General features: G+C 45.0%; 2 protein-coding genes and 1 long non-coding RNA gene across 4 annotated transcripts in view; 2 read left to right on the top strand and 1 right to left on the bottom strand.

Moving 5' to 3' along the window:
* POLR3B (RNA polymerase III subunit B) overlaps positions 1-10,367 on the top strand; it is a 64,788-nt gene extending 54,421 nt beyond the window's left edge. The window contains exons 25-28 of the mRNA XM_082241171.1: positions 528-694; positions 2,095-2,208; positions 3,419-3,592; positions 9,746-10,367. Of these exons, the coding sequence (XP_082097297.1) occupies positions 528-694; positions 2,095-2,208; positions 3,419-3,592; positions 9,746-9,875 (585 nt within the window). The 3' untranslated portion in view covers positions 9,876-10,367. The remainder of the gene's footprint in view (positions 1-527; positions 695-2,094; positions 2,209-3,418; positions 3,593-9,745) is intronic.
* Positions 10,368-10,855: 488 nt separating this feature from the next.
* On the bottom strand, positions 10,856-22,580 carry LOC309542429. The gene is made up of 2 exons (XR_014224236.1): positions 21,461-22,580; positions 10,856-15,992 (listed from the first exon to the last, which is right to left on the bottom strand). It is a non-coding gene; the product is annotated as an uncharacterized lncRNA (long non-coding RNA).
* RFX4 (regulatory factor X4) overlaps positions 19,748-27,838 on the top strand; it is a 67,847-nt gene continuing 59,756 nt past the window's right edge. The window contains exon 1 of one of the 2 annotated variants that reach the window (XM_082241180.1): positions 19,748-20,251. In XM_082241180.1, coding sequence (XP_082097306.1) covers positions 20,209-20,251 — 43 coding nt within the window. In that variant the 5' untranslated portion in view covers positions 19,748-20,208. The remainder of the gene's footprint in view (positions 20,252-27,838) is intronic. The other variant, XM_082241178.1, reaches the window with a different exon arrangement.

Below are 27,838 nucleotides of genomic sequence, written 5' to 3'. Positions count from 1 at the left end.
GAAAATTTCACAACCTCTTCTCCCCTTCCTTGAAAATATATATGTGTGTGTGTGTGTGTGTGTGTGTGTGGTAACAACATGCTGCCTTTTTAAAATATCCAAATTCAATCTACCTGAAATAGCTCACTTGTTCTACCTAACATTGGCCATGATTACAGAATATAGGATCAACTTCAGGTTTCTGTCTGGGGTCTGAAAAGCTGCTTTAAGTATGCTCATGGGTTTGGGCCCACCCAGTGGGACATATTTATTTGAACGGCAGCCTCCCCTTCCACCTCATAGGCTGCTTGCTGCTGAAAGTCCCTTCAGTTTGCCATGCAACAAGAGACACAAGCCCAATATTCCCTTGGATATACGGGCCTAGGAGCCTGTCGTGTTTGGACTAGTATTTGCCCACAGGATTTTGTTTATCCTCGTCAGTTCCTTCTCTTTGCACCTTAGACAGATGAAGGGAGAAATCTCTAGAAGACTACAATATTTGGAGACTTCTCGCCAAACTTAAAATATCTCTGCTTTCTGCTGCATAGGTGGGAAAACTAATTGAACTTCTGGCCGGAAAAGCTGGTGTCCTGGATGGCAGATTTCACTACGGAACTGCATTTGGCGGGAGTAAAGTGAAGGACGTGTGTGAAGATCTTGTGCGTCACGGGTATAACTACCTGGGGAAGGACTATGTAACATCTGGCATTACTGGGTAAGAACCTCCTGCAGGCGACTGCTGTGCCGTGTACATGTTCCTGTTTCTAATATCTAATAGTGCCATGTGTGCATAACTTTAATGTGAATAGCTGCACATGGTTTTTTATTATTATTTAAAAAGAACCCTGCCACTAGAGCATCAAACAAAATTAAGAAGCCAGCTTATTCTTGCAGTGGAGGGGTTTTTTGTCACTTAAAATACAAAAAGTTCTAAGCAGTTTTGGCAGAGGTGCCGTGTGCTCTTGGAATATGATTAGCAGCCTTGAACCGAATGCAATAGCAAAATACGACATTGAAGGCAGGTGCTTGTCCGTTGGGAGTTTTTGTGAGCGGCTTTTGCCGATTGTGGAGTCGGTCTGGCATAGTTGGCTGGTCTGTTAACTTCCTGCTGTGTTGATCAGACTGTCTTCAGAGATGTGGAGTTCAAAGGAATATGAGAAGGTTTAGGAAGCAAGACACGGCCATATGGCCCAACGCGTCTGTGTTTTTAAAATGTACCTTAATCCTACCTTTCTATTTTCTACCACATCCTCCCCCCCCCCCACTCTAACACCAACATAATCTGGCCCACTAACCTGTTCCATCTGTCAATTCTTCCTCTTTCATAAACTATATCTTTGCTTGTCCTAAATCTGGTTTGCTACTCCAGTTAAGGATAGGGGGAAATACATTTATTTATCTTAATGAACTGCAGGTGTTTTGTATGAATCTCTTAATGGTATGATGCATTTACATTTTAAAATGTGCTGTAAGTCACTTGGAGACCTTTCAGTTACAAGGCTAATAGATGAGGATGATCCTAGCTGAAAAACATGGGCAGTATGACTCCTTTAGAGAAATTATGCAGGGTGGAAAATGTTTTCTTTTGCCCCACAATGTGTTATTTGAAATCCTCTAATTTGTCTACATTTGCTTCGGGTGCCTAAAACTGCTTCCCTTCTCCCACACTATCATTTTCAGTTCCAATAATTTTCTTGAAGGTCATGTAACAGCAATGGATTGCAATTGTACCTACCAAGAATTCAGGAGCAGCGCCACATGCCAGCTTATAGACGTGACTTAGACTGGCTTAAGAGGATGACTTATGGAAACTCTCCCATGACCTGGAATCTTAATAGCTGGAGGAACTCTCTTGAAGCTATTTAACATTTTAGTTATTTTCAGAGGTATCCACAGAGGTATCATCCTCCTGAAGTTCTCCATGGGTTATTTCTGAAGGGGGTACAGAGAATGTGGTCAACCGGAAGCCTAGTGGTTGGCGATAGTGCAGGACTTGGGGGAACTGGGATTTATCCTACTTACTCTCACAGTCACTAATACCTGTTTTCCTTTTTGTAATCTTATAAACAATACTTTCTTAGCTTCTCTGAAAGAAATTTTCTTCTTCCTTCTCAGGGAGCCATTAGAAGCCTACATCTATTTTGGGCCAGTGTATTACCAGAAACTGAAGCACATGGTTTTGGATAAGATGCATGCAAGAGCTCGAGGGCCCAGAGCTGTCCTTACCAGGTATGGCAGAGACAGGATCACAAGCACAAATGCACAACACCAAAAGGTAGCCTTCAGGTCTGCTCCATTTCTCAACAGCTATACACGTGTAGAATCTTGCACAGAATGCAAAGGCTCTCCGCTTCAACTATAGCTTGAAAAAATGTAAACTGGTCATTCTGAAGCCAGGGAGTGACGTGTTGGTGTTCTTTGGTTTCAAAAGGGGGGCGGCGGAATCTGGATGCTACTTAAAAAGAAAAATACACAATTCACATAGCAAGTGGAGAGACATTATTTTTTAATAATAATAATAATAATAATAATAATTTATTTATTTATTTATTTATTTCCCGCCCTCCCCAGCCGAAGCCGGGCTCAGAGCGGCTAACAACAGCAAAATATACAACATTCTAAAATCATTTCATTATAAAATCAGCTCAAATCAGATTAATGGCAACCACTGGGCTAGAGTTCTGTGAGGATTGCCAAAGGAGGGGGTCAGGCTGTGCCCTGGCCAAAGTCCTGCTGTCTTGCAGGCCCTGTGGAAAGATGTCAAGTCCCGCAGGGCCCTAGTCTCTTGTGACAGAGCGTTCCACCAGATTGGAGCCACAGCCGAAAAAGCCCTGGCTCTGGTTGAGGCCAGCCTAACCTCCCTGTGGCCCAGGAACTCCAATATGTTTTTGTTTGAAGACCGTAAGGTCCTCTGTGGGACATACCAGGAGAGACGGTTAGAAGCGGTAAGTGGTCTTCTGGGCTGAATGGAAGCCTCTTCCCATTCTTCTACTTCTCCCCACCCAGTCGCCCTTTATAAGCCAAATGAATGAGGACCAGGGAGCAATGCACGCCCCTTTTCTGCTGCATATGCCTCCTCTTAGGCCAGCCTCATTCCTTTTGGATCATTGGGCCTAACTACAGCCTTAAGTTAGACCATACATATGAGCCTTACATAGACCAGGGATAGCCAGTGTCATGGCCTCCAGATGTTGCCGAACTACAACACCCATCATCCATGACTATTGACCGTGCTGGTTGGGGTTCATGGGAATCCATCGACATCTGGAGGGTCTCATGTTGGCTAATCCTGCTCTAGACTCCTGAAGTAGAAATAGACACTCTTTTGATGCTGAACATTTAGCAGCATTCTGGTGTGGTTTATTTTGGGGGGTGGGGGTGGGATTACCTGTTTCAGTGGGACAACATTCTCAAAAGTCTCTACCTGTTTGATTGAAAGGCAACCGACGGAAGGCCGCTCGCGTGATGGAGGCTTACGGCTGGGAGAAATGGAACGGGATTGCCTGATAGGCTATGGAGCTAGCATGCTCCTGCTGGAAAGACTTATGATTTCGAGCGACGCATTTGAAGTGGATGTGTGTGGCCAGTGTGGATTGTTAGGCTACTCTGGCTGGTAAGCAGACAACTGAATTTTTAATGTTTCAATGTGGTTTACCCAGAAGCTTGCATATGTGTGTGGTCCCTGCTTTTACGTTAAGTGAGAGGTTTCCCTCGACAAATGAATGTAATGCGGTGCTTTGCACAAGTTGCATTTTGACCTGTGACACAGAGGATACTTGCAATGCCAACTCGAAGAAAGGTAGCTCTTTACAAGACTTTTTTTAAAAAATGCTAATAATTTATTCTTGGTATTAATGTGATGCCTGTGTTCTTCTTACAAAGCAAACCTCAAAGATTATTTAGTCCTTCTAGTCAGGGGTTTAGTGAAGTTTTTGTAGTGCCCGCAGAGCTTCTGGATTATGTCTTTACAGGACAAAAATCATTTAAAAGGGAATTGGGCTCTCCCTTGTGTTTTTGGCAGAAGAGTATCTACTTTTCTGGAGATATTCCAACCATATATATATATAAAAAAAGAAAAGCTACCATCTAAACTTAGGCAAACAAAAAGGGCTGAGTGTAGGAATTGAGACAAAGATGTGATTGCATGTCTCACCCATGTTACAAATAGCTGACTTATCACAGTGCTTTCAGAAGAGAGGAGACCAGCTGTGTCAATGTCCTTTTCTCATCTAAGATCCAAATTAGACCACACTGAAAAGGCTGGCAAAAGAACTTAGTGGGACTATACCTTTTGTTCAGTGGCTTGGACTCGTGCAGAGCAAAAGCAGAGGGAAGGGATGTAACAGAGATTGCGAGGGAGACTTTTTTTTCCTCCCTGCAAATTTTGCTTGTAAAATCAAGTCGCCCTCCTTTGCCTTACCTGTGTGCATGGGTTTTCCTGCTTAACCTAGAAAATTCTTGAAGCTTTTCTTCTTTCCCATGGCACAGATGGAAAAGGACTTATAGACTGTTATTTGCACAGGGCAAGACTCCTATTGGCTTGCACAGTCCTAAAAGCTTTATTCAGTTACTCTGCTTTTAATCTTTAAAAAAAACAACCTGTCAATTACAAACCACTTGCTAACCACTGGATGAATTGCTGTAGTGTAATGGAACATCATGAGAATTTTATCTATTTCGAGGGAACGCACCTGCAATAGAACGTTGGTAAACACTGCTGCTTCCGTTAAGGATGTGAAAAGTCACTTTCTCTGGGAAGAAACCACTATACAAGGCCCAGAGGAAAGGAGTACAGAGGGAGTGGTACTAAGCTGAAAGATCAAAAGGGAGGTAGAGAGATTAGAAGCTCAGAAGTGACTGGATGGGGAACAGATTGCTACACAGTGTTCTCAAAACACTTAAGACCTGATAAATGGAGGCAGACACCTGAAGTATTACTAAGGTAATGGAAAGGGGAAAGGCTATGGGTTGTATCCAGTGCTGTGCAAGCAGACTTCCACTCGAGCAACAGAACTTCTGCTTCCCCAGAAATCTGCTCTAAAGGGCCTCCCGACCTCCTGAAGCAGAGTTTTGAGGGTGTATGGTGGGGGGTGTGGCTACAGGGTGAAGTCCCATTACATGAGCAGAAGTCTCCCCCCATTTGCACAACGGCAGCATTGGCCAGAACCCAACTACCTCTTCCTTTAGGAAGAAAACACATCAAACGATTGGCTTCCTTCAAGGACTGTATGCCACCACGCCCAGTTCCAACTCTGACAACCAGCTTTTCATGCCAAGACAAATTATACATATAAACCATCATCATGTGGCTTTTCAGACACCGGGCATTTTGAATGTCATTTAGCTCTTTTCATAAAGCTTAAGGTCTTTAATTTAGACTCTCATATATATTTTTTCCTTTGGTATTTGGTGGATGTAGGAAACATAAAGGCTAGCATTATACACGGCATATATTTATCTGCAAGTGCAGAAAGGGTTGGGTTTTTTCCTTGCAGCAAAGCAGAGAAGATTCTGCATCCTCAATATGCTTGCAGATGCTTTGCCAGGTGTAGTATAGCCTCAAAAGGAAGAAACAAGAACTAGAGGTTTTTAGAGGTCAGAGGAAAGCAATTGAAGACTATAAAAAAGATGCATGTAGCCATGGAAGGGTGTAGGAGCTTTGCTTCTTGAACATTTGAATTTGCAATCTTCAGACTACTTTTCATACTTTCATAAGGATTATAAACTAGATTTTTTTTAAAAAAACAACAACTGAGGTTCACATGATTGTGTCTGTTGTTGGGTTCCATAAAAAAATAAAATGCTAAATATGCAGAAAATTACAATTCATAGCTATGGCCACTCACTACAGGAAAAAGATTACAGTTTTAAGGTAAATAGGAAGAATGACATTTGCAATTTCATAAAACTTGTTCAAATGTTGTGATTTGCCCTATATAAACTCTGGAAAGGCATGCAATTCTGGTCTTCTAATGTATTTACTGGTTGAGGGAGCATAACCTGTAATTGGGTTTCTTATCCAGTTATTAGGTTCTTATTAGGTGATGATGTGTTCTGTCTGTCAATAGTGGGAGCCCAGCAGCCCTGTAATGAGCAACACAATAGAAACTAGGCAATTACAGCAGCTCCAGACCTCTGAAATGGTCTTGGCCAGCTTTAGTGAGGAATTGGTATATAAACAAGCTTATTGCACGACATGACTCTAAAAACTACATGGACTGAAAAGGAAGGTGGCTATTTGAGTTGGACGTATCACCAACAACCGTCAACCAGATAGCATTTCTAGTGCAACTTAACAATAGACAATTTTGTTGGCGCTAGAACTTGGCTCCTTCAAGGAGGGGGACAGCAGAGTAAAAACAATGCTATCCAGAATGTTTTTACTTTATGCAATCATCAGCTATGCATTGCCTTAGTCCAGAATTTCAAGCACTCAGCAAGGACGTTAACACCAGCCTTCCCCAACCTGGTGCCCCCAGACATTTTGGACTGCAGTTCCCATCATCTCTGGTCACTGGTCATGGTGGCAGGGGCTGATGGGAGTTGCAGTCTCAAACATCCAGAGGCCCCCAGGTTGTGGGAGGCTGCCTTGCCTTAAGCTGGAGTTTCTAAAGCCTATTTTGGAAAGCCATGATGAGAGGGTTAGAATTGGTGACTATATGAATGCAGCTGCCAAAGCAGAAAATCCAGTAGAATGATGACGTGTTGAGCTAAGCAGATTTTTTTTTATTTCACAGATCTGGAAGTATTTGGCTTTCTGGGAAGCCTTCAGCACAGCCTCTTGCTCCACATACCCTTTTGTAGGCAGGCCTAAGGGAAATAAGCCTTCATTCTTCACCTGTTGTCTTCCCTGTGTGGAATTATAGATTACAAGCCCCTTGGGGCAGAGACCTGTCTCATCATTTGTAAAGCATCATGCACATAGATGGTGCTATATAATTCACAGTGAAGTAGGAAAGGGAATTGGATAAACAGTGTGGGCCCAAAAGAGTGCACACAACCTCTTGGCCTTTCTTTCCAGTCGGTCAAAAGTGCATTCTTCTTGACTCTGCCATCTTCGCATGAAGAAGCCCTGCAGTGGGAGGCAGGGTACATAGAAAGGCAATCTTGGAGCCTGCTGTACCACTAGCAGACTTCTAGGAACACAGCAAGTTGCCTGATACCAGGTCAGACCATTGGTCCATCTAGCTCAGCGTTGTCCACACTGACTGACAGCAGCTCTTCAGAGTCTGTCCCAGCCCTGCTTGGTCTTGCTGGGGATTGAATCTGGAACCATCTGCATGCAAGTCAATTTCTCTACCGCCGAGCCGCGGCCCTTGCCCAAAGCAGTTAGGTCTGTGCATTATCCAGAAATGCAACCAAACTGTATACAAGAGATGGTTGCGGTTGATAAATTTTATTATTTATATTTGTCTTAGAATCATAGAATTGTAGAGTTGGAAGGGACTGTGAGGGTCATCTAGTCTGACCCCCTGCAATGCAGGAATCTTTTGCCCAACAGGGGTCTCGAACCCATGACCTTAAGATTAAGAGTCTCATGCTCCCAACTGGGCTACTACGCACTGAGCAAACAAGATCTGTGGTCTCAGATCTCCAAGCAATGCTTTCTAGGATTAGTCTTCATGTTGCCATTTTCTCTTCCCAACATGCTGTGTAACCTTTTCTGTGTAGGCTCTAGGATGATGCTTATGGGCATTTCAAAGGCACAATAATGCCCAACTTAATGGTGTCCTTAGCTGCATCCCCAGCGACATATATGATCAACCCAGGAAAACTGACATCCTGTGAGCTCTTTGGAAAATTTTTAGCCCCCTTGCTCTTCTACCTGCGGTGGGGGAAACAGGACTCAGGCACACACGCCTCCCCCCTCTATTGCCTGTTTCAATGTGATGCCAAATGACTTGTGGGAGGAAGATTTTAATCTCACTACACAGGTTGGGGAGTAAGATCCAAACAGCCCAAACCACCTTCTTTTTTCTTTTTTTTTAATCATCCCTAAAAATGTATGTGCTTGGTCATAATGAAACCATGAGCAACTGAATTAGTGGGCTCCCTTTTGCTTTTGGACAGGCGTACTCGGGGAAACCTGTTAATTGTGGTGTGTGGGTGAACGTATTGTTGCCTTTCCTCTCAGCTCCAGCAAGTACAGGTCTGGCCATTCATTCAGCACACAAATTAGATTGAGGGGGCACCTCATTCTTCACCCCTAAATTGGAATACCACAATTAACATTTCTGTGCCTCTTACTGAAGGTTTCCTTGGTAATACAGGGCTGCAACAGAGGCTCGTACTGCAGTTAGGGGAGCACACCAGTTTACATTCAACATTTACAGCAGGTGGGCCAGTGGTGGAAGTAGGGTGGGAGAGGAAGGGAACTGGTACAGAATGACCCTTCTTTGTAGACTGGGATTAGCTCATTATAAGATAATGCTGACCTATTTCATACTTAAAATGTAATTTGCAAAGGGGTGTAAAATAATTACTCAAAAGTGGCACTTTCAAAGCCACCAGTCGCCAAAGTGATTCTATAATCCAGTTCCAAAATTGCAACACACAAGTTCTGCATCAGCACCAGGTGTCATCAGGCAGCTGTTTGGGGTTCAGCACCTTGACAGGGAAGGACTGTCCTGGACCCCCCCCCCTTTTTCTGGTGCTCAAGGGGAAGAGCGGAGTCACTGTTTAAAAATCCTACTATGTCCCTGAATGCTTCTATCATAGCAGTTCTCCCTGGGATTGTGGGAAAATTAAATAGAACTGCTGTTGAAGTGGGGGAAGAGTTGAGGTCTTGGTTAGGTAAGATGCTCCTTGGCTGCAAAGGCAGCCAGTCTGCCTTCTGTAGGGAAAGTAATTTAGTTTCCTTCTTCAGCTGTTCATCTACCATAGGAACAATTTGCCTGGCTTTATTTTACATTAGGTTCAGCTCTGTAGTGCCAGTACATGGAGTTTAGCTCATGGGTAGCCAACATGCTGCCCACCATAATTTTGTTGGACTACAACTCCCATCATCCCTGACCATTGGCCTTGGTAGCAGGAGCTGATGGGAGCTGTAGTCCAGCCACATCTGAAGGCACAACACTGGCTAACCCTGCCTTAGGTGACCACAACTGGATGACTTTGGGCAGAGTAGTAATTCTTCATAAATAGCAGTGATTAAGAGAGTATGAGTCTTACAATTTGCCACCTTCATTGGGGCAGCTACCCCAAGCTAAACATTTAAATAGCAGCTTCTACCTCATTTCTGAGCACAATTTGAAGTGTTGCTGTTGACTTTTTAAAGCCCTGTGTACCTTGGGATCCTCTGTACCTGGAGGAACACCTGTTCCCATATAAACCTGCCTGTGTTTTGAGGTCACCAGCAGATTATCTCCTCCAAGTGCTTCACCATCGTAGGTGAAGCAGGTAGCAACCAGGGACAAAGCCATTTTGGCGGTGATGCAAATACTTTTTGTACTGTTTTATTGTTGTTAGCCGCCCTGAGCCCGGCTTTGGCTGGGGAGGGCGGGATATAAATAAAAGTTATTATTATTTATTATTATTATTACTCTCCCCTCTCTCCTAATTTAACATTTTGTAAATTAACCAATATATAGGCTGATTGAATTTTAATTGTTTTTCCTGTATTTATTTTATTGCAATTAATTCTTAACCAACTTGGGAGGAATTTAGCCAAAAGATGGTGATAAAATACAATAAAGAAATGGATATATCTCTTTGTCTCTTTTACGTAAATATACAATGACCTTGGTGTTTCTTTCCTATCTTTCAGGTGCCATTACTGCAAGTCTTCCTGTCATGTGTCTTCCCTGCGCATACCATATGCCTGTAAACTGTTATTCCAAGAACTCCAGTCTATGAACATTATACCCAGACTAAAACTGGCCAAGTATAATGAATGAAAGTGTTGAGGAATGGAGGGACAAAATGGCAAGCGGAAATATAATCGGAAAGAGCTTAAGTGGCTTCAGAAGTGCTAAAACCAAATTGGCCCCTAATTCCTTACTGTTTTTTTCTTCTCTCTTTGACTGCCGGACAATGCTGAAGAAGAACAGTTGGAAGCTGTTAGCGCAAAGACTCAGGCGGTGTTTATCTGTGGCACTAAGCTAGGTGCCCCCTTACACCAAGGCACTGGGACTATGCAAACTCAGTTTCCACTTCAAATGGATGGAAGCACTGCAGATCAGCCATGCTTAGTGGATTGCTTCCTTTGTCAACACAGTATTTAAATATGTGCATAAACTTAAGAGTGGGAACACAGTATTGAAATCAATAGGATTTCAAAGAACAGTTTTGCAGTCTTAACTGGTGCACAGTTTGGGGTTAGTGTAACTGTTTTTGCACAATGTTTGGGGTTTTTTAATGATTAAAAAATTTTCAGTTACGTTTTTCAAGTCTTGAGCTTTTGTGGTGTAGCAATACTGAGATCCTATTAAGAGTGTCAGCCGTAGGTTCAAATCAGAGGGGGGATAGTTTTACAGAGCTCTCCAAATATAGTGCTTTAAGAAGGATATGTTGAAATAACATCACCTTGTTCTTGTCTGTTTTGTGATCTTATCATAGCTACTTGCTTGGAAATGCTGGACATTCAAGTCCTTCTGTGGCACATTCCCACACATTCCTACCTATCATTGGGTGTCTGTGACAGCCGCTTCCCAGCACCCTGGGTCCCGTGCTTCTAGGGAAAAGAAGATCTGGCCACAGCAGAATACGCACCCATGTCTTGCACCCTCCCTTTCCCCTTTTAATAACTTGCTGGAGGAAATTTTCTCTGCTAGTGTGCCCTTTCTCCACCAGCCTAAACTCTAGCCTTGGGTCTCCCTGAAGTCTCTCAAAGTAGCACAGTTTATGGTTTCCAGACATGAGTTTGTTTACAATAAGCTGAGGCCACGCAGGTTTATGAAACAAGTCAACGGTATACTAAGATGGGGAAAAAATAGAGTTTCAAGGAAATATGCAAATTCAGCAAATTCCCCAGTGGAGCAAAATAACAAATTAAAGTAGATTAAAGTACCAGCCACTTTCCCTGAACATAAACCATCCCTCACTTTACCAGACTCTCCTTTCTTCCAAGCTTACAGAGCATTTTCTTCTTATGCTAGACCCACCTCCAGCCTGGTTCCCTTTTCTATATCCTTTCTCTACCTGCTCCCTGCCAATCACATGCTCTGCCCCTTGAGCTGCAGGCTTCAGGAAATTAGTGGCTTTTAATTTCCCCCACTCTTGGACAAGAGATCTCCCATTTCTCACATACACAATGAAGTTCTGCTGAGCCCCAAAGCAGATCAGGCTTCACACGTTAACTCTAAACTCAAATCAAGAAAGAGATGTAGCAGACAACAAAGATGCAAATTCCCATATGATTTGCATCAGTCTATCATACAAGGCCCATTCAAATAGTCCAGTAAGTTCCCATTCCTTTACAGGGCCAATTGAGCAGAACACCAGCTTGAAGTTCCCCACACATTTATAATTACTCCCTTGTTATTGGCCCCATGCTTCTGAAAATGCTACTTTTCCAGAGACATCTGCATGATGTATGCCATATTCGTAATTAACCACGGAGAGCAAAGCAAATTTATTAGTTTTCCTGTCCGCACAAACTGAACTTTAAAGGTGCCTGGACCCATTTGCCTATAATTTGGAAGGCTTTATCCAGTTTGTAGGGGCTACTATACCTGCAGATTGCACATACTTCTGTCTAAGGGGGGGGCAGCTGGGGAGGGTTGCAGCTATTTTTGATTCCCCATAATAGGGGGGGGGCGGGATGCAACAGATTCAGGCCCTGAGCCTCCAAAGTGCTTTGTACCAGAGCAAGCTGCTTTCCAAAGTGCTGAACTGATCTGAATCTAGTCATGTAGCTACTGCATACCCTGACTATCTGTGCTAGTGACATTAGGAAATATCTCTCTAAGGTCCTGGAAAACAAGTGTGGGTAAGAAGCTGACCCTGAGGACATTCTAAGATAGCATTTTCAGAAATGGTATCTGTTCTGTCCACTTTGTTGTTGTTTAGTTGTGTCCGAATCTTCGTGATCCCATGGACCAGAGCACACCAGGCACTCCTGTCTTCCACTGCCTCCCGCAGTTTGGTCAAACTCATGCTGGTAGCTTCGAGAACACTGTCCAACCATCTCGTCCTCTGGCATCCCCTTCTCCTTGTGCCTTCCATCTTTCCCAACATCAGGGTCTTTTCCAGGGAGTCTTCTCTTCTCATGAGGTGGCCAAAGTATTGGAGCCTAAGCTTCACGATCTGTCCTTCCAGTGAGCACTCAGGGCTGATTTCCTTAAGAATGGCTAGGTTTGATCTTCTTGCAGAGCCTGCTAAAACAGGTAGAGCGATGTAAATTAACTAGATAGGTGGTGTCAGGATGAAGAGTTCAGATCCGTAAGGCACTGCGGAGCATTTTGGGACCAGGCTGGGTCTCTACAAAAGAGATGTGCTGCGGTGGAACTAGACTGTTGGCACTTAACTTCACAAAAGTCACTTGAAATGTTTTATATTTTTGTAAACCACTTCGAGGAGTGGGTTTTTTTTTATTTTAACAATGAAGCAGTATGTAAATTTTGGTAAATAAATGTGAAAGAAGAATAGAACCAGAGTCAGAAAAGATCTTAAAGACCATCCAGTCTAAGTGTCTATTGATGCAAGAAAACCAGTACTATGGTATTGCTAATAGGTGGCTGCATTAAAACCTCTACCCAAGGAGAGCCTATCACTTTCTGCAGCAATTTGTTCCATTGTTGAGCAGCTTATACCATCAATAAGTCGTCCCCCCCCCAAGTGTTTAGTCTAAATCCTTTTTCTTTGTAATTTGAACCCACTGAGTAAGGGGCTACCCACTCTGGAGCAAAAGAAAACAAACTTGCTCCATTATCTATGTGGCAGCCCTTCCAAGTATTTGAAGACAACTATGCTATCGCCTCTTAATCATCTCTACTCCAAGCTAAATACACCAAACTCCTTCAACCTATTCTCATAAGAGCTGGACTTCAGATCCCTCCTCATTTGTTGACGTCACACTCCAGGCACAAAGATAAACCAGAGGAAGAGGCCCCTTAATAACACAAACATAATAACCAAATTATGGATTAATAAATAAATGAATGGTGAATTAATAAAATGTATATACAATAAAAGATTCAACCTAATATAAAAGAATGTAGTGCAAATACATATAAATCCAAAACACACAACTAATTCTCAGCAAGGTACAACAGCCAGTATAAATTAGTAAAGTTAATATCCGTATATGAAACAAATTCCATGCATCAGTAGAGTTGAAATACAAATTTCATGCAGTAGTACAGTTAATATTGATGAAAACTCCAGAATGTATTTTTGTTTCAGTACTTCCTCGGAAACTACTGTAATAAATGGCAGCCAAGCTTGACTCTTCCCAAGATATCACTGAATACATAGCAATGTTAAAAAAAAAAAAAGATTAATTAACAAAACCCAGGAAGCTACCCTCCAGACACCTTCCAGTTTGTTGATATCCTCCTTAAACTCTGGCATCCAGATCTGAACTCCAGCTGAGCAGAACAGAGAAGTGCTATTACAACTGGCAAGCTGGAAATCCAAAACTGCATTAGCCTTTTTAGCTGCCACACCACACTGCTGGCTCACGTTTCATTTGTGGTCCACTAAGAAAGTAGGAGGAGCTGGAGAGCATCTGATGCAGCGAAATTCATCCCCAGCCACTCTTGAGCAGCTTACAGCACACATAAGAAACAAAACATCAAACATTAAAAAGCTGAATATCCCATACAGGCAAAAACAAACCAATAAATCAATAGAAACCAATAATAATAACAATAATTATAATAAACAGTTTAAAGTTATACCCAAATTAAAATAACTGCCAACCCCAACTAAACATTTAACTAGCCCCAGCCTGACAAAAACAAAACAGAGGAACCAAAATTAGAACTGTTTTAAACATTGTAAAACATTTTAGCCAGTTTCCCCGACCCAAGAGTTGTTCCAGCAATGTCCCAGTGGTCTCCCAGGAGCCTCTTTTGGCTTTTCAGGATGAGTCTGGGACCTGTCCCCTAGGCCAGGTGGAAATGGGCCTTGCAGCAGGGAGCAGTCTTCCTTCCAGCACTCACGGCAGCAGCAATGTGTAAATGTTTTAAATAATCAGGTTCAAGCTTAGAAACAATCATACAAAACAAATGACAACTCTTTAAAGAGAAGAGTTGAAGGGAAAATGTGAGTGCTTACTAATACAATGGTACCTCGGGTTACATACGCTTCAGGTTACATACGCTTCAGGTTACAGATTCCGCTAACCCAGAAATATTACCTCAGGTTAAGAACTTTGCTTCAGGATGAGAACAGAAATCGTGCTCCGGCGGCGCAGCAGCAGCAGGAGGCCCCATTAGCTAAAGTGGTGCTTCAGGTTAAGAACGACTTAAGTACTTAACCCAAGGTACCACCGTAGAATGTCAGAAACATGGTAAAACGCTGGTGATTATTGAATGAGGATTAGAAGGCTAACATGAACCAACTGTTTAGTCAGGCTAAACCAACCTTTTACAGTACAACCTTATCGAATTTAATAAGGTTTACCTCTGAATAGGCATGTATAAGATCACACTTGGCGAATGTGTCAGTTTCAGTTTCAGTTTCTCATTTTTTCAATCTTAAATACAGTACAGTTCTGTACTTTTCCAGCTTGGGGACTTTTTAAAGTCCTCATGAAAATCTATCAGCATTTTAGTTGCACACTTCACCTAATATACACATTTTTGCATGCAATTTTTCCTAATATGTATGTTTATGCAAAGCAGTCTTCCAAATAGAACACCTTTTTGTATGTTATTTTCGCTAATCAGTGCACTTTTATGCACTCTTCCCCCTACTATATGGATTTTTGTAGACATTACGTGGCTGGAGGACTGCATTTCAAATTCAGAGAGGTTAAAATGTCGAAGGAAAGCCGTGTTTCAGTTTGCGCAAAGTGTGAATCAGAGAGCTTCACCTATGACACTGAACGGAATCGCCTTTCTCCCCATTGCTCACTGTTAATTATTTCCACAGTGTGGTTGGATTTCTGTCCAGTGACTTTTCTCAGATAGTTGATGGAGATGGGATGGCCTGAAGAATGCTTCAGGATCTTGCGGTATCAACACAATGAGCTGTGGTAGGCAAAATGTTGGCCACCAGAGTTTTTGTTCCCAGTCCAGCTTCTTTATCACTTTGTATTCCAGTGTCCAGGCAAAGCTGTTTACCAGAAATGTTATTCAATGTGAAGGTCACTAGGATGTTAGTCCAGCTGAGATGCTGAATGCAGTTTGTGTCCTGTCCTAGCCAAATCCTCATTTTGCTGCTGGAAGTAATGACCACCTTTATAAATTATTTTCCAAAGTGGTGCCCTTAGTCTGCAAACAGACTTGAATTACTGCACTAGAATAAAGAGGCTGTTGGCATTCCTGAATTTAATGTACTATAAATGTTGAGGAATTAAATGAGTTTATATTTTTAAAAAAGAAAAAAGGGAGGGGTGGGCTTGACAGTAAAAGTCTGAAAAGTCCTAACTCACTGCATGCAGGAGCAGCAGATATTATTTCATAGGTGGGTTATTTTTATTAAATGCAGTATATCACAAGACTACGTCACAAATGAAACGTTGGTAAGGGGGGAAGCCATTAATGCAATGCTAATAATATATGCAAAAAATAGACAGAAGTTAAATACCATAAAAGCTATATTAAAAGCACCACACAAAAGGTTGTTATCAGGAAATATATATATACAGTATAAAGCAAAAAAACAGAATATAGAAAAAGCTTTTAAATAACTTGATCCAATAATGAAACCTAAACTGATTTAATCTAAGGAGCATAGAGGGCTGCCATGTAAGAAGTCAGATTTTTGGTCCATCTAGCTCAGTGTTGCCTACACAAGATGGATTCAGACAGGTGTCTTTCACAGCCTTAAGAGATGCTGGAGACTGAACGTAGGACCTTTTGCATGCAGATCAGGTGCTCTGCCACTGAGCTATGGGCCTTCCCCTGTTGATAAAGGAAAGCAGTAACTAGAAATGACTACCTCCAATCACCCTATGTTACCTGCTCATCAAATTATCCATTGATATTATTAGGAGCACCTGATCTTCTGGGTGATTATGAAGATTACCTGCTTTCCCCCCAATGTTACACAGTCTGCAAAAGTGTCTTCGCTGAGCTTGGTGTGCAAGCCTTCCTCTACAGCAGCATTGTTTAGATGGGGTGTCCTGGCTTTCTCAAGAATGCAAGGTATTTGATGTGTGGGTGAGGTTGAGATGAAAATAACTTGTGGGCTCCCTTTGCTTCCCTGCGGCACTACAAGCCGGTCTGAACATATATCAGATGGCACAAGACCTGACAACTGACTTAGAGGCCTTTCCCCACACTTGAGGATGCAGAGTGGGTTCAGCTATGTTCTCATTTTATATTCACAACAGCTTTGCAGGATTTGGACAGGGTGGCCTGCCCAGAGACACTGGGGACCCCGCTGGGAAATACTTTTCCCCAGTTGCCACTTCCATGTACCTTTAGCAGCAATTCCTCACCCCACCAGCCATTCATAACGGAGGCTGTGAGTGATACTTCTTCATTGCTGTATCATAGCGCAAAATGTATTGGCAGAAGATGCCAAGCTCAGTATTATAGTTGCCATTGCTGTTGTTGTTGTTTAGTCATTTAGTCGTGTCTGACTCTTCGTGACCACATGGATCAAAGCACGCCAGGCATTCCTGTCTTCCACTGCCTCCCGCAGTTTGGTCAGTTGCCATAGATTGGGCAAATGCCCTCAGAAAAGCAGAACAAAATAAAGAATATCAAAAAATGCACTTGTGGGCTGTGTGTGCTACCATGTTGATTGAGAACTAAGACACACACACCCCTTCCAGAAGTTTTTCCCCCATGCATTTGCATGGAGAGAGGAATGTGACCCTTGTCCCCACCAGAGGTGGGTTTAGGGGGGGTGCAACCTAAAATCCACATTGCACTGGGCATGGATCCACAGGGGCGCCGCAGGGGGCTCTGCAACTATTATGTAGAATGGAAGGTGAGAGGCAGGCGGTGCAGAATTTTGGTGTTGCACAGGGCACTGCTGAAATTTGAGACCCCAAGGTTGTCCACCGCACCCATATCCTTATTTTACATTGCTTCTACCCTCCAACGCACCCACTGGATGGAAGGTCTGAAGGGGATGTGTTCATGCAAGTTCATCTGAATATGCACAGGCTCCTTCCTGTGGTCCAGAACTCTGCCGGGTCAGGATGCCCAACCTTGTAAAAGAGCCTACGTGCGTTCAGACAAATGCATGTAGCCTGAGGTCCCTCTTTCAGTGGTCGGGTTGAGATCCCACCACTCAGTGTGCGAAGGCTGGAGCCACAGGGATGCCACACTGGGAGCCCCATGCTTTCAGTTCCAGTTCCAGTCAGTAACTATCCCTCCCGAAGAGCCAGTCAGTGCTTGAAGCAGAGGAGGCTTGTCCATTAGGGTGAATGGGGTGCTGCACAACCTTCAGTCTGCCCTCAGCCAGTCCTCACCTGCCAGCTGCCTCATGTACAACCAATCAGAGGATTGCTCTGCCTCCTTTTGGTTCTGGCTTCCCCTATTGGCTGGTCGCCCTGGCTTTTACCCCACCAATCCCAATGGGCACCAGCCGCTGCTGTTCTGAAGGCCTCCAGAAGGACTTCCAGAACTGCACTGAGAGCTTCAGCGCAGGTCTGCTCTGTGCCACTCTGGTTCTGGTATCTGGTGCATGGACGACCACCCTGTTCCTCCTGGTCATCACCCAACGCTCACTCTATCACATCACACTGGTTCTCCTACAGCAGGAAGGTGGTGGCCTGCTTAGCCTGGTATGACTTCCTGTGCCTACAGCGAAGTAGGCAACCTTTTGCCTGTTTGATGCATCTTGGCACTGGGTGGGCCCTGAGTTGGTGCTGAGCAGGGCCAAAGAAAACACACCCTCTTAAGCATCTCAGGAAAGAAAGGGAGGGAAAAGAGTATGGGGTGGTGGTAATTCAAACTCCTTCCATCCACCTTGTCATCTGCATGAAATCTGCTTGAGGGCCACATGAGTCCCCAGGGGGCTGCCAAGTCTTGGCGCACAAGGTCCATTGAAAAAGATGACCAGTGTAAGGTTACATGAGATGTTTTGGGAACTTAGGAAAACTCCTTTGTAAAGCTATTTGGATATATTATCATTCATGAACGGCTCCCTATTGAGCCCTGGCTCCGGGTCATTTTCTGCCTGTCCTGCTGGGGCATTGCCCAGCAATGCAGACATGTGCCCACCTAGCCAGGGTTCGACAACAGAGGGCACCTTGGGTGCCTTCTCCGCCTGCCAAGGCTGCTCCCTCCACCTCCACCAGCAGCTCCTGTTTCTTTCAAAGCATTAATCCAATAGGAGACCCCCGGAACAGTCTGACATTTATTTTTCTCCTTGATCGCTAGTGTTTTCTATCTCCTCCTCGTGATATCAGAGAGTTTGCTGCTGCTGCTTTTTCTGTTTTAAACCACCTCATTGGAATTTATGATCCAGACATCCCCTCTGGCTTTTTCTTCCATTCTGACTCCAGCTTCTCTATTTAACTTTGCCCCCCCAGGACTTTGATCTGCAAATTTCCACCGGCCTTTCTTTCCTACCCCTCGTTAGTTTTTGTTTTTTTTTGTTTTTTTTTACTTTCAAAATATTGTAAAAGCATGTAGTGAATTTGCTCCAAACCGTTTTGGATCCCTCCAAAGGTTTCCATATGCTGCATTTGGGGCATGGGGTGTGATGGGGGAATATGGGCATGGTGTGTGTGTGTGTGTTTTTCTGCCTTAAAGAGAATATAGGGAGAGGAGGGGGAGGAGAGGGTGGCTTCCTCCCTCCCTTTTTTAAACCATGTTGGCTCTGTCCATGGTCAAAGTAATTCAGCCGTAATCCCCTTTTCTCTTCCTCTCCTAGCCTTCCATTCATATTCTAATCACAGCTTTCCCTTCTCTCGAAACCAGCCACTTTATCAGAGCTCCAGTTTTGCTACTCGCTTGAGCCCTTCCCAGCACACAGAGAGACGCCTTCAGAAGAAACGGGCAACTTTTCTCCCATCTTCCCCCACCAGCCTGCACGCATCTCTGCCTCCAAACAACCCTGCAAGAGGGGGGAAAGTCTCTGGGAAATCTTCAGACCTCCGGATGGGATCAGGCATATTTCAATCCACAACATCTATCTCTTCCCCTCCCGGGAACACACGCACTAACTTCTTCCTTACTCTAATAACCGAAAGAGAAGAAAAGAAGCGCTTAGATTTATCCCAGTGATGATGGGGAGACGGGTTTGTTTCCTGCTCCTGCGTGCATTTTAGGGCCTCTTCACACGTTAGACCCCAGCAATACTCTAGTCTGGAAGCCTATTTCTGTGATGTTTGAGAAAACAAATCTGTAGCGTTCACATTTCGATGGGTATCTTAAAAAAGATTCTACATGTGTGAACAGTTTACACCTAGCATGGACTCCTTAGTCCAGAAACAACCTGCGCTTCCAAGATGCTCTGAGCGATTCCCTAAGAAGAGGAGGTCTAACATAGTCTTTACATGCCCCCAAACAGTGCCCGAGAGAGAGAGAGAGATCTAAGCCAATTTTGATCTCAGCCTGCAAGGAGCCAAAAGCTGGGTGGTGGATGGGGGAGCAGTGGAAGAAGAGGGGGCGTCTCTCTCTCTCTCTGGAACTTTAACCAAGACAAACGTTCCCTAATGGCAAGTGGGGAGGAGGGAGAGGCAGCCGGGGAAGGGGGGGGAGAAGTGTCGGGCTTGCGTAGATCTGAAGCCCCCCCTCGCTGGGGGAGCGCTTTTCTTATTCAAAACAGTGGCACAATGGGGTTCACATTGAGCCTTGCCACATCCCCATCTGACTAGCAGCCATTCATCAGGCTGGCCGGCCTATCAATGACATTTCTCCCATCAGGGCTCCTATAAAATGACGCTTTTTCCCATGAAACATCCGCAAACATTTTGACGGCTCTGGCGTTGCCCTGTTGGATTTACTGAGGATCTCTCCCTCTCTCTCTCTTCTCCCCCCTTCCTTCTCTCTCTCTTTCTCTCCCCCCTCTCACCCCCTTTCTAACCTCCACCACCCCCCACACCAGCACACCTCCTTCTCCCTCTTTTCTTTCGCCGGCATCTCTGAGCAAAAACAGGGGAACTCCACAAAACTTCAGGACTTTGGGGGCTCCTGCACTGTCCATGGGAACAGCATGCATTGTGGGTTGCTGGAGGAACCTGACATGGATTCCACAGGTCAGTCCGAAGCCGTCGGGGCGGCAGGGAACAGACTCCGTCCGTCTTTTTTTTTTTTTTTTGCGCTCAAAGTTTGGCAGGGATCAAGGCGAGAGAGGGATCCACAGGGAAGCGCGGCGCGCTGGCCTGGGGGCCACGGGATCCTCCTAGGTTAGCCGCTTCCGCTCGAGGGGATGCGCCTGGGTGTGGATCCCCGAGGGCTGGGGAAGGTTCACTGGTTGTCACTGGAAGGGAGAGGGGGGTCCCGATCCGAGGCACGTGGACTCGGAAGACTTGCTCTCCAGGGAGGGTGCCTCGGCTTGCAGAAGCCCCATATCTCCCAAATCCAGATGGGCAGGATCGAGCTGGGCAGCCTCTCATTTGAAGGAATGCGAGCAGAATTGAAGGAGCAGAACTGAATTATTAATTTTTTTTAGGGATTGGCGAAGTGAAACTTTGGGGTGCTGGAATGCAGCTTGCGAAGTGGGAGGTTAGTTTGGAGGTGTTCGTCGCAATTCAAACGTCTTGGGGCGCAGAGCTTTGAGATCAGCTGGAGGGGGGGCTAGGAGGCTGTTTCCTAACGGGGGACGATGAGGCCCGTTTTGATACTGAGCCCCTTCCCAAAGGGCTGAAATTCCGAGATTTTAGTCATCGCCTCCTGCCAAGTCCGGGGGCTATCGGCCTGGAACGGCTTTTTGGGATGGATATTGTCCTAACTTTAATAATGATAACGTTGATATTATTATTATTATTAATTGTCATTACTATTTCTGGGTTGGATTTCAAGTTTCTAGGCCCTCTAAACTCCCACCATCATCTGCACATCCCAAACTCCCCTCTGTTTTCTCTTGGAAGGGAAAGCCTCTGTCCTTGCCGCTCATCTTCCTCCCAGGGGAATGCACTTAGAATTTCACCCTTAACCTCTCTCCCGGCCCCCTTTAATATCGACTGATGGTTCCTATCCAGTTTGAATTCTGTTTACACGGTAGGTGGGGTGTGTGTGGAATCCTTCTGGGCTCCCCCTGCGCTGCTCACGATCCTGGCAGCAGAGCTGAGGATCCCGCGCTTCCCATGTGGGGCGTCTCGCTGGAGAGACACCTGTGACTCGGCCGGGGCCTGTGCCGAGAGCGATGGGGGCTCCCTCGGGGCAGAGAGAGGGAAAGAGAAAGAGAGAGGTCCGAGGCTGCACTGTGACTTAACAGGCTGCAATCCTATGCAGTACATACTGACCTGGAAGCAGCAGGCTCCATGGCCCTCGATAGGGCTTACTTCCGAGTAAACCTCCCTAGGATCGCGCGGCCTCGTCCGAGGGCTGCGGAGCCCAGGAAGATCTGGAAACTGCAGGTGCCGCCTCGCCCAAGAGATGGTGGGGCGGCCATCGCCCTCCCTCTTATCTTGAACTTTAGAAAAAAGTTGCATCGAATGTGGCACTTTCCTACTGCGGTGTTAATTTTTATAGCATTTATTAGTAATTAATAAATTACTTATTCGTTACTACGAAATAAACATCACCGGCCGCTCTCCTTGGATTGCTGACTTTGGAGCGACTCCCTAGAAGTCACCACGGGACTGTCCTTCCACGAGACCCTCGCAGTTTTGTTTAAAAATATATATGATTTCTTTCCCTTTAAGCACTGAAGTTTAAAGTTGGGTCCAGCTGTGAACTTCTTTTTGGGCAGGAAAAGAGAGGTCAATCAAAACAAAACAAAAAAGGCGCTTGAGCGACGGATTCTCATAGAAAACGCGCCTGCTTGGAAGAAGCCGAGTAGGCCGGAGGGACTCGAGGAAAACTCGGGGCTCAGACACGTATCTCTCCCCCTCTCCAAGCGCTACCGAGGCCAAGCCGGCAGCCAGCGTGCTCCCGGGGGGAGAAAGAGTTTTAGGCCCCCAGAAGCCAGCCGGGAGAGTGCGCGTGAGGAGGGGAGAAGCGAGGCACCCGGAGGGGCTGCTTGGCGAGCCCGGCCTCGGCCCTCTTGTTTTAGGGGTGGCGTCCCTAACAGCTCGGCTCTCTAACTTTAAAGGAAAAAAAGGAAAGAAGGGTATAAGGTACAGATTTGTTTTAAAGCATTTCCTATATTAAAAATATATATACTTTGAACGGACTGAGTGGGAGCGAAGGAAGAAAAGTGTCCCCACTTGGGGGGGTTCCCGTTTCCATTTTAACGTCGGAACCGGAAAGCTAGACCCTGGTGTTCTTAGGACCCTTTCGCGCGCCTTAAGCAATGCACGCGACACTTGGAAGCAGCGAGACTGTCGGGGAAATGGGTGCGGGAAAGCGTGTTCCCCGACGGGGCGCGCAGTGGTGGTTTTCGGAGCCATGAACTGAGCAGGGCTGAACTGCGCCTTTCGTGTAAGTCTCTCCCAAACCGACTGCTGGGCCGACTGCTCTAGTGTAAGGCAGCCTCAGGGCCGGGGGACTTGGCCGCGCTCCGGGCCTCGAGGTGGCGGCGGCGGCGGCCTCGGCTGCGTGGCCTCGCTCGGTGTCGGGGGACGGCCGACCCCCAAGCGAAGGCCCGGCCGCCCGCTGGCCTTGAAAGGCGCGCCGGGCTGCGCCAACCTTCCCAGGCGGCGCGCCTGATGGAGGGCAGCGGGTTTGATTAAGATAATATTAATCAGAAACCACTTTCGCCTTGCTCAGCAGATGGCAGGGAAAGTGGAGCCTTTGGCGTTGCCCCATTCAGACACCTTCACCTCCTTTTCAGGGGACTTAATCCAATTAGGCTTTCCTCGGACTTTTCAGTTGTTATGTAAAGAATCCCCTTTTTGCGTTTGGGGAGAAATATGGCTTCATTGGAAGCGAAGGGGCGGCGGCGGCTGTGTGTCTTGGGAGGCTCGCGGGGGGGGGGGTGTAGTCTCGTTTTAATTTTTCCTCGCCATTCACCTCTTCTCCTTAATCGCTTAATGAGGAAATCAGCTGGAACGACGAACAGCCCAGCATTTCTTGGGTTGTGTAAAACTCTAGGAACCCGTTGCAAAAAAACCCCGTGTGTGTGATTGAAATAATAGACAACAATAATCTGTCTCTAGAAACGAAACCAGTTCTTCTGAAGCAACCCCTGCTCTAAGCAAACCCATTCTCTTTTCAAGAACATCTTCAGCAAGGTGCTAAGAAAGAGACCTTGAAACAAATTTAACCCAAATTTAGGTACAAAGTTGAAATGCATTGGGGAGAACATGCAACAGGTTGGTACTTGAAAGGAAGTTTGCCCAACTTGAATGGATTTGTGGAAACACAGTGAAAAGCCTATGGCACTAAATAAAATGGGCATATCTTGCTTTTAATTTTTTTAAAAATAGGAATGTAGAATCATAGAATTGTACAGTTGGAAGGAACCACGATAGATGTACAAATTTGAAATAAGGAAGGCGGGGGATGGGGAGAGTCGTTCCACATGCCCAAGTAAATCCCTAAATTAAATCTCTACCAAAGAAATTGTAGGGGAAGGGAGGGAGGGTCGTTTTCTGTTGAGCAGCGGGGAGCTGAAGACTAATTGAAATAGGCCAGTGGCGGGACTGAGCCCGGCAGTCCAACTGGTGGTCGTCCTCTACAATACTTCTGAAGCCTGTTCCCAGGATCCAGAAGCAAAAAAAGGGAAAGTGCCATCAAGTTAATTCCAGTTATATCTTCTTCTGAGACACTGATTAGCCTCAGAACCTATTTTTAACACTTAAGCTCTGCTCTGGAAATATTTGCAAATTTGCAAACAAAGGCAAACACCTGTGTGCATGCTCAGAGTGTTCCCTAGTACCTGCCGTGTAACAAAATACTGACCTCAAACACCAGTGATTAAAAGTTAGGGCCTTTAGGAGGGGGTTACCTTATATGTCAGCACCCATCTTTTTAGAGCAGAATTGCTAAATATTTTTCTTTCCTTTTTTTCAGTAGAGGGCCACATTGACCCTTGGCCAGCACTTTAAGGGTGACATGCCTGTGATGGGTGCAGCCACCCACACAACTCTTGTGCATGTGCGTGCACACTCATGTGCATGTCCATGCAGATCAGCCGAGGAATGGGGTGCGATGCGCACCCCATCGGAGTGCTTGGTGCTATCCACCCATCACTGTGCCTACTTCCTCCCCTTGTATTTTTTTACAGTTGCTAAAAATGGGGCAAAAGGAATACAGTGCTTGGAGGCTGGATCAGGCCCCAGAACTGGGGATAGTCACCTCTATTTTGAAAGCATTAGCCATTCCTGCCCGTGCTACATCGAGTGGGTATGATTCTGATGAGCTTGGGGATAGCAGTTTAGTCCTTTTTAGCTGGTCCCTTTTTCTTTACCCTGTTTTCACCCAAGCAGAATTTACAACACTAAGGAAGAGAGAAAGTCTGTGCAACAGGACAAACAGCCAGGTTGGTGGTGATCATTCACTTATTGACTTTCTAACGGAGGGTGAGATGAAGGCATTATACGCCATTCAAAGGGAGGCAGGCCTCCGATCCTCTTTGTTTTAATTCGACAATGAAACCAATGGAAAATGAAGGTTGTCTGTGTGTTTGTAGGGCAGGGGGTTGTTTATAGCCCTAATTAGTGAGCTGGTCCCCCTCCCCAAAGAGGGAGACATTCTCATTAAACAAAGATCTTAGTCAGTCAACCCACCAGATGTAGAAGGGCAAGGCACCCTTTTCTCAATCCGGTCCTCTTATCAACCCTTCAACCTGTCAGGTAAGGGCCTAGTCCACTTTCCTCATAGGTTATACCCTACCCTTCTTTCAGGAAGGAGGGGTGTGTGTAATTCCGTGTCCAAATGAGGAGATACAGTCCTAGCATTCTTCATCTTAGAAGATGCTGAAGTTGGTGCCTAGTTCCCAGTTACTTACTTGTTTCAAATTATTGCACAAATAAGTTGGTGAGAACCAAGTAGCCAACTTCAGCAGCATGTATAAAGGATGTTTTACAGTGTCTGCAAGGAAAGAGGGGGCAGCTGTGGCTACAGGGGGGTCGGGTGTCCCAAAGCGGTTAGCCTTGGCTATTGTGACAGTCCCAGGAATGGCAAAGGAGGCCATGGGGAGGCCTGTCCTTGTTTTAAAGCACAGGGATGTATCCTGTAACCTAGTACATCTCTTCACTTGCTACTGAAGAGGCATACTTTCATAGAAAACCCCCTCCAGACTGGTTTTTTTTGCAGTTGTTTTACGCAACGTGTAGTTGAAACAATCATAGTGAATTAGTGGTAGTTTCATAATAGTTTGTCCGCATGTCGTTCTGCATTGCTTCCCTCAGCTGCCAACATGAAATACAGTGGTACCTCAGGTTACATACGCTTCAGGTTACATACACTTCAGGTTACAGACTACGCTAACCCAGAAATATTACCTCGGGTTAAGAACTTTGCTTCAGGATCAGAACAGAAATCGTGCTCCGGCGGTGCGGCGGCAGCGGGAGGCCCCATTAGCTAAAGTGGTGCTTCAGGTTAAGAACAGTTGCAGGTTAAGAATGGACCTCCGGAACAAATTAAGTACTTAACCCGAGGTACCACTGTACCAATCAAGTTTCATTCGGCATTTAGTGGGTGACCTGTTTACTGAGCATTCTGACTGATTCGTTTGCAGGGAGGTTAGAAGTTGGCTAAAGCCAGTGTCGCCTTGCACTTTCGCAGCCCGATCCTGCAGGTGTGTTGTGTAAGACCTCACAATCAGCTAGAATTGCACAACCTGGATTTACCCTTCTGTAGTTGAAAAATACCAAGATTTTGGAAGCCCCCAGTGAGCCAAAATTGATTAAGAGGGAATTTTCTGAAACTGCTAGGCAAAATGCTCCCAGTCAGCTTTGCCACCTACAGAATTTTGAGAGGTGATGAAGTCTACCAAGCTACCTTTCTGCAACCTGTTTCTTTTTAATGTAACCCCTGAGGAAGTGGGTGGGAGAGTTCTCTCTTTGGTTGTGAAAGTACATCTCTTTCAGACCAGTTCCTGTTAATCTGCAAAATTATATTTAAAATCAATATTCCTCCTCTCCCTCTCCCTCATCTTAGCCTGGAAAATTTGTCAGCAATTCATGTGGAAAAACGAGGGCCATTTCAAAAGTGTGAAATACTTGAATAATGAGATTTTAAAAAATTATATTTGAATATTTCAGTGGTGTTTCTCCATTATTTTCCACCTGACAGACTATTAGTTGTAAATGAAAAGTATATGCTCTTCCTTAGCAATTCTGAATTCCTGTTTACAGAAAGTGCTATATTTTAAAGCTGTAAATAAAAAAGTTTGTGGTTGATGTTGTGGCCTTCTCATCTCAGATCAGTTATGAGTAGACTCGGGTCCATTTCCCCATTCCTTTCATTGCAAAGTTTAATAATTTAAGCTTCACAATGAGGGAAATGCTTGTCATTAAAGAAGTTGTAACTTCGCATTTTCTGTTCAAACCTCAGTCTGTCATTATTTCTGCACCCCCAGTGTCTCTGATTCCATCTTGGCTCATTTAGGATTTTCTGTCACATGGTTTCACGTTAGTATTGTAGGGGTCATGTATGTGTGCAGAATGGCTAAATGGAGAAGAGCATTTCTGTCACGCCAGATGACATTTTGTGTGTCCTTGTTGCCCGTATTCTGCTTTTTCACCAGTTTGACTGAGAACGGGGTCAGCACCTGTTCTGTGGACCCTCCTGATTTGGTCTGAATGTTTGCCATTCATTCTGCCATCCACAGTGGCGCCAGCGAGACTCCACTGCTGTGTGTGTCCTTGGAGGAGACGGCGGGATGTGAATGTTTTCTATGTTCTAAAAAGGAGTTGTGGGTGTATGAAGGAAAAGCACCGTCTCTTCTTTCTTTTCTTACCTTTTTCCACCTGCCAGAGCCTTAGGAGGGAAAAGTGAAAATCTGTGTTGCATAGATTTAGCAACAAGTGTCTTGGAAAAAAAGTAGTGGAAGAAACGAACAGGATATAATTGAGGGGGAAGATTTGGCTCTTAAATCATGGGCGATCCCTGCCACGTTTTGGAATATGCAGTGGGTTTGCCTCCCAAAGAGATCTGGAAACAGAGATGGACCCGATAGTCTGATGCTGTTACTGCACGTGCTTTATGCCAAATTGCCAGTTCTGGGATTTGAAACCAGCCTATATGTTCTGCAGAATGAGGGACCCTCCAGAGTCCAAATGGGTGTTTTATTGCCGCTTTGAGAACCAGTTGCGGGACAAGGTGGGCCATTTGCCTTCTCCAGCAGGCTCTTCTTAGCACAACAAAAGCAAGTTTTGGACATTTGTGATATAGAAACTTAAGGGATTTCAGCAGGAAGATGCAGGGTATGAATTGATTGGAAATGAAGCAGTCTGACTACCCCAAAACTATTGCAAGCACAAGTTGCATTGAAAGCAGGATTATGTATTATTATTATTCATATTAATAAATGATTGCCTTCCTTGCTAGCATCATGAGCCCAAAACTTCTGAAGGAGCTGTGAGTACCCTGAGCTGGTAGAATTCTGAGTTTTACCAATTCAAACTTCAGAGGATGTGTTTGTGGTGTACATGTGATACATTTTGAATGCTCCCTCACATGAAGAAGCTTTCTGTAAATTAAAACAGGGCTGGGCAAACTTCAGGCTTGTCAGATCGACTTTGTTTCTTGCTAGAAAACCTCCTCTCCCCAAGACCTGCCAGTGTGAACCA

Source organism: Podarcis vaucheri (genome assembly GCF_965113315.1).
Source record: "Podarcis vaucheri genome assembly, chromosome: 10".
In the NCBI taxonomy this organism is placed as follows: Eukaryota; Metazoa; Chordata; class Lepidosauria; order Squamata; family Lacertidae; genus Podarcis; species Podarcis vaucheri.
Note: the sequence above shows the minus strand (reverse complement) of the source record. Positions and strands in the feature narration are given on the sequence as shown.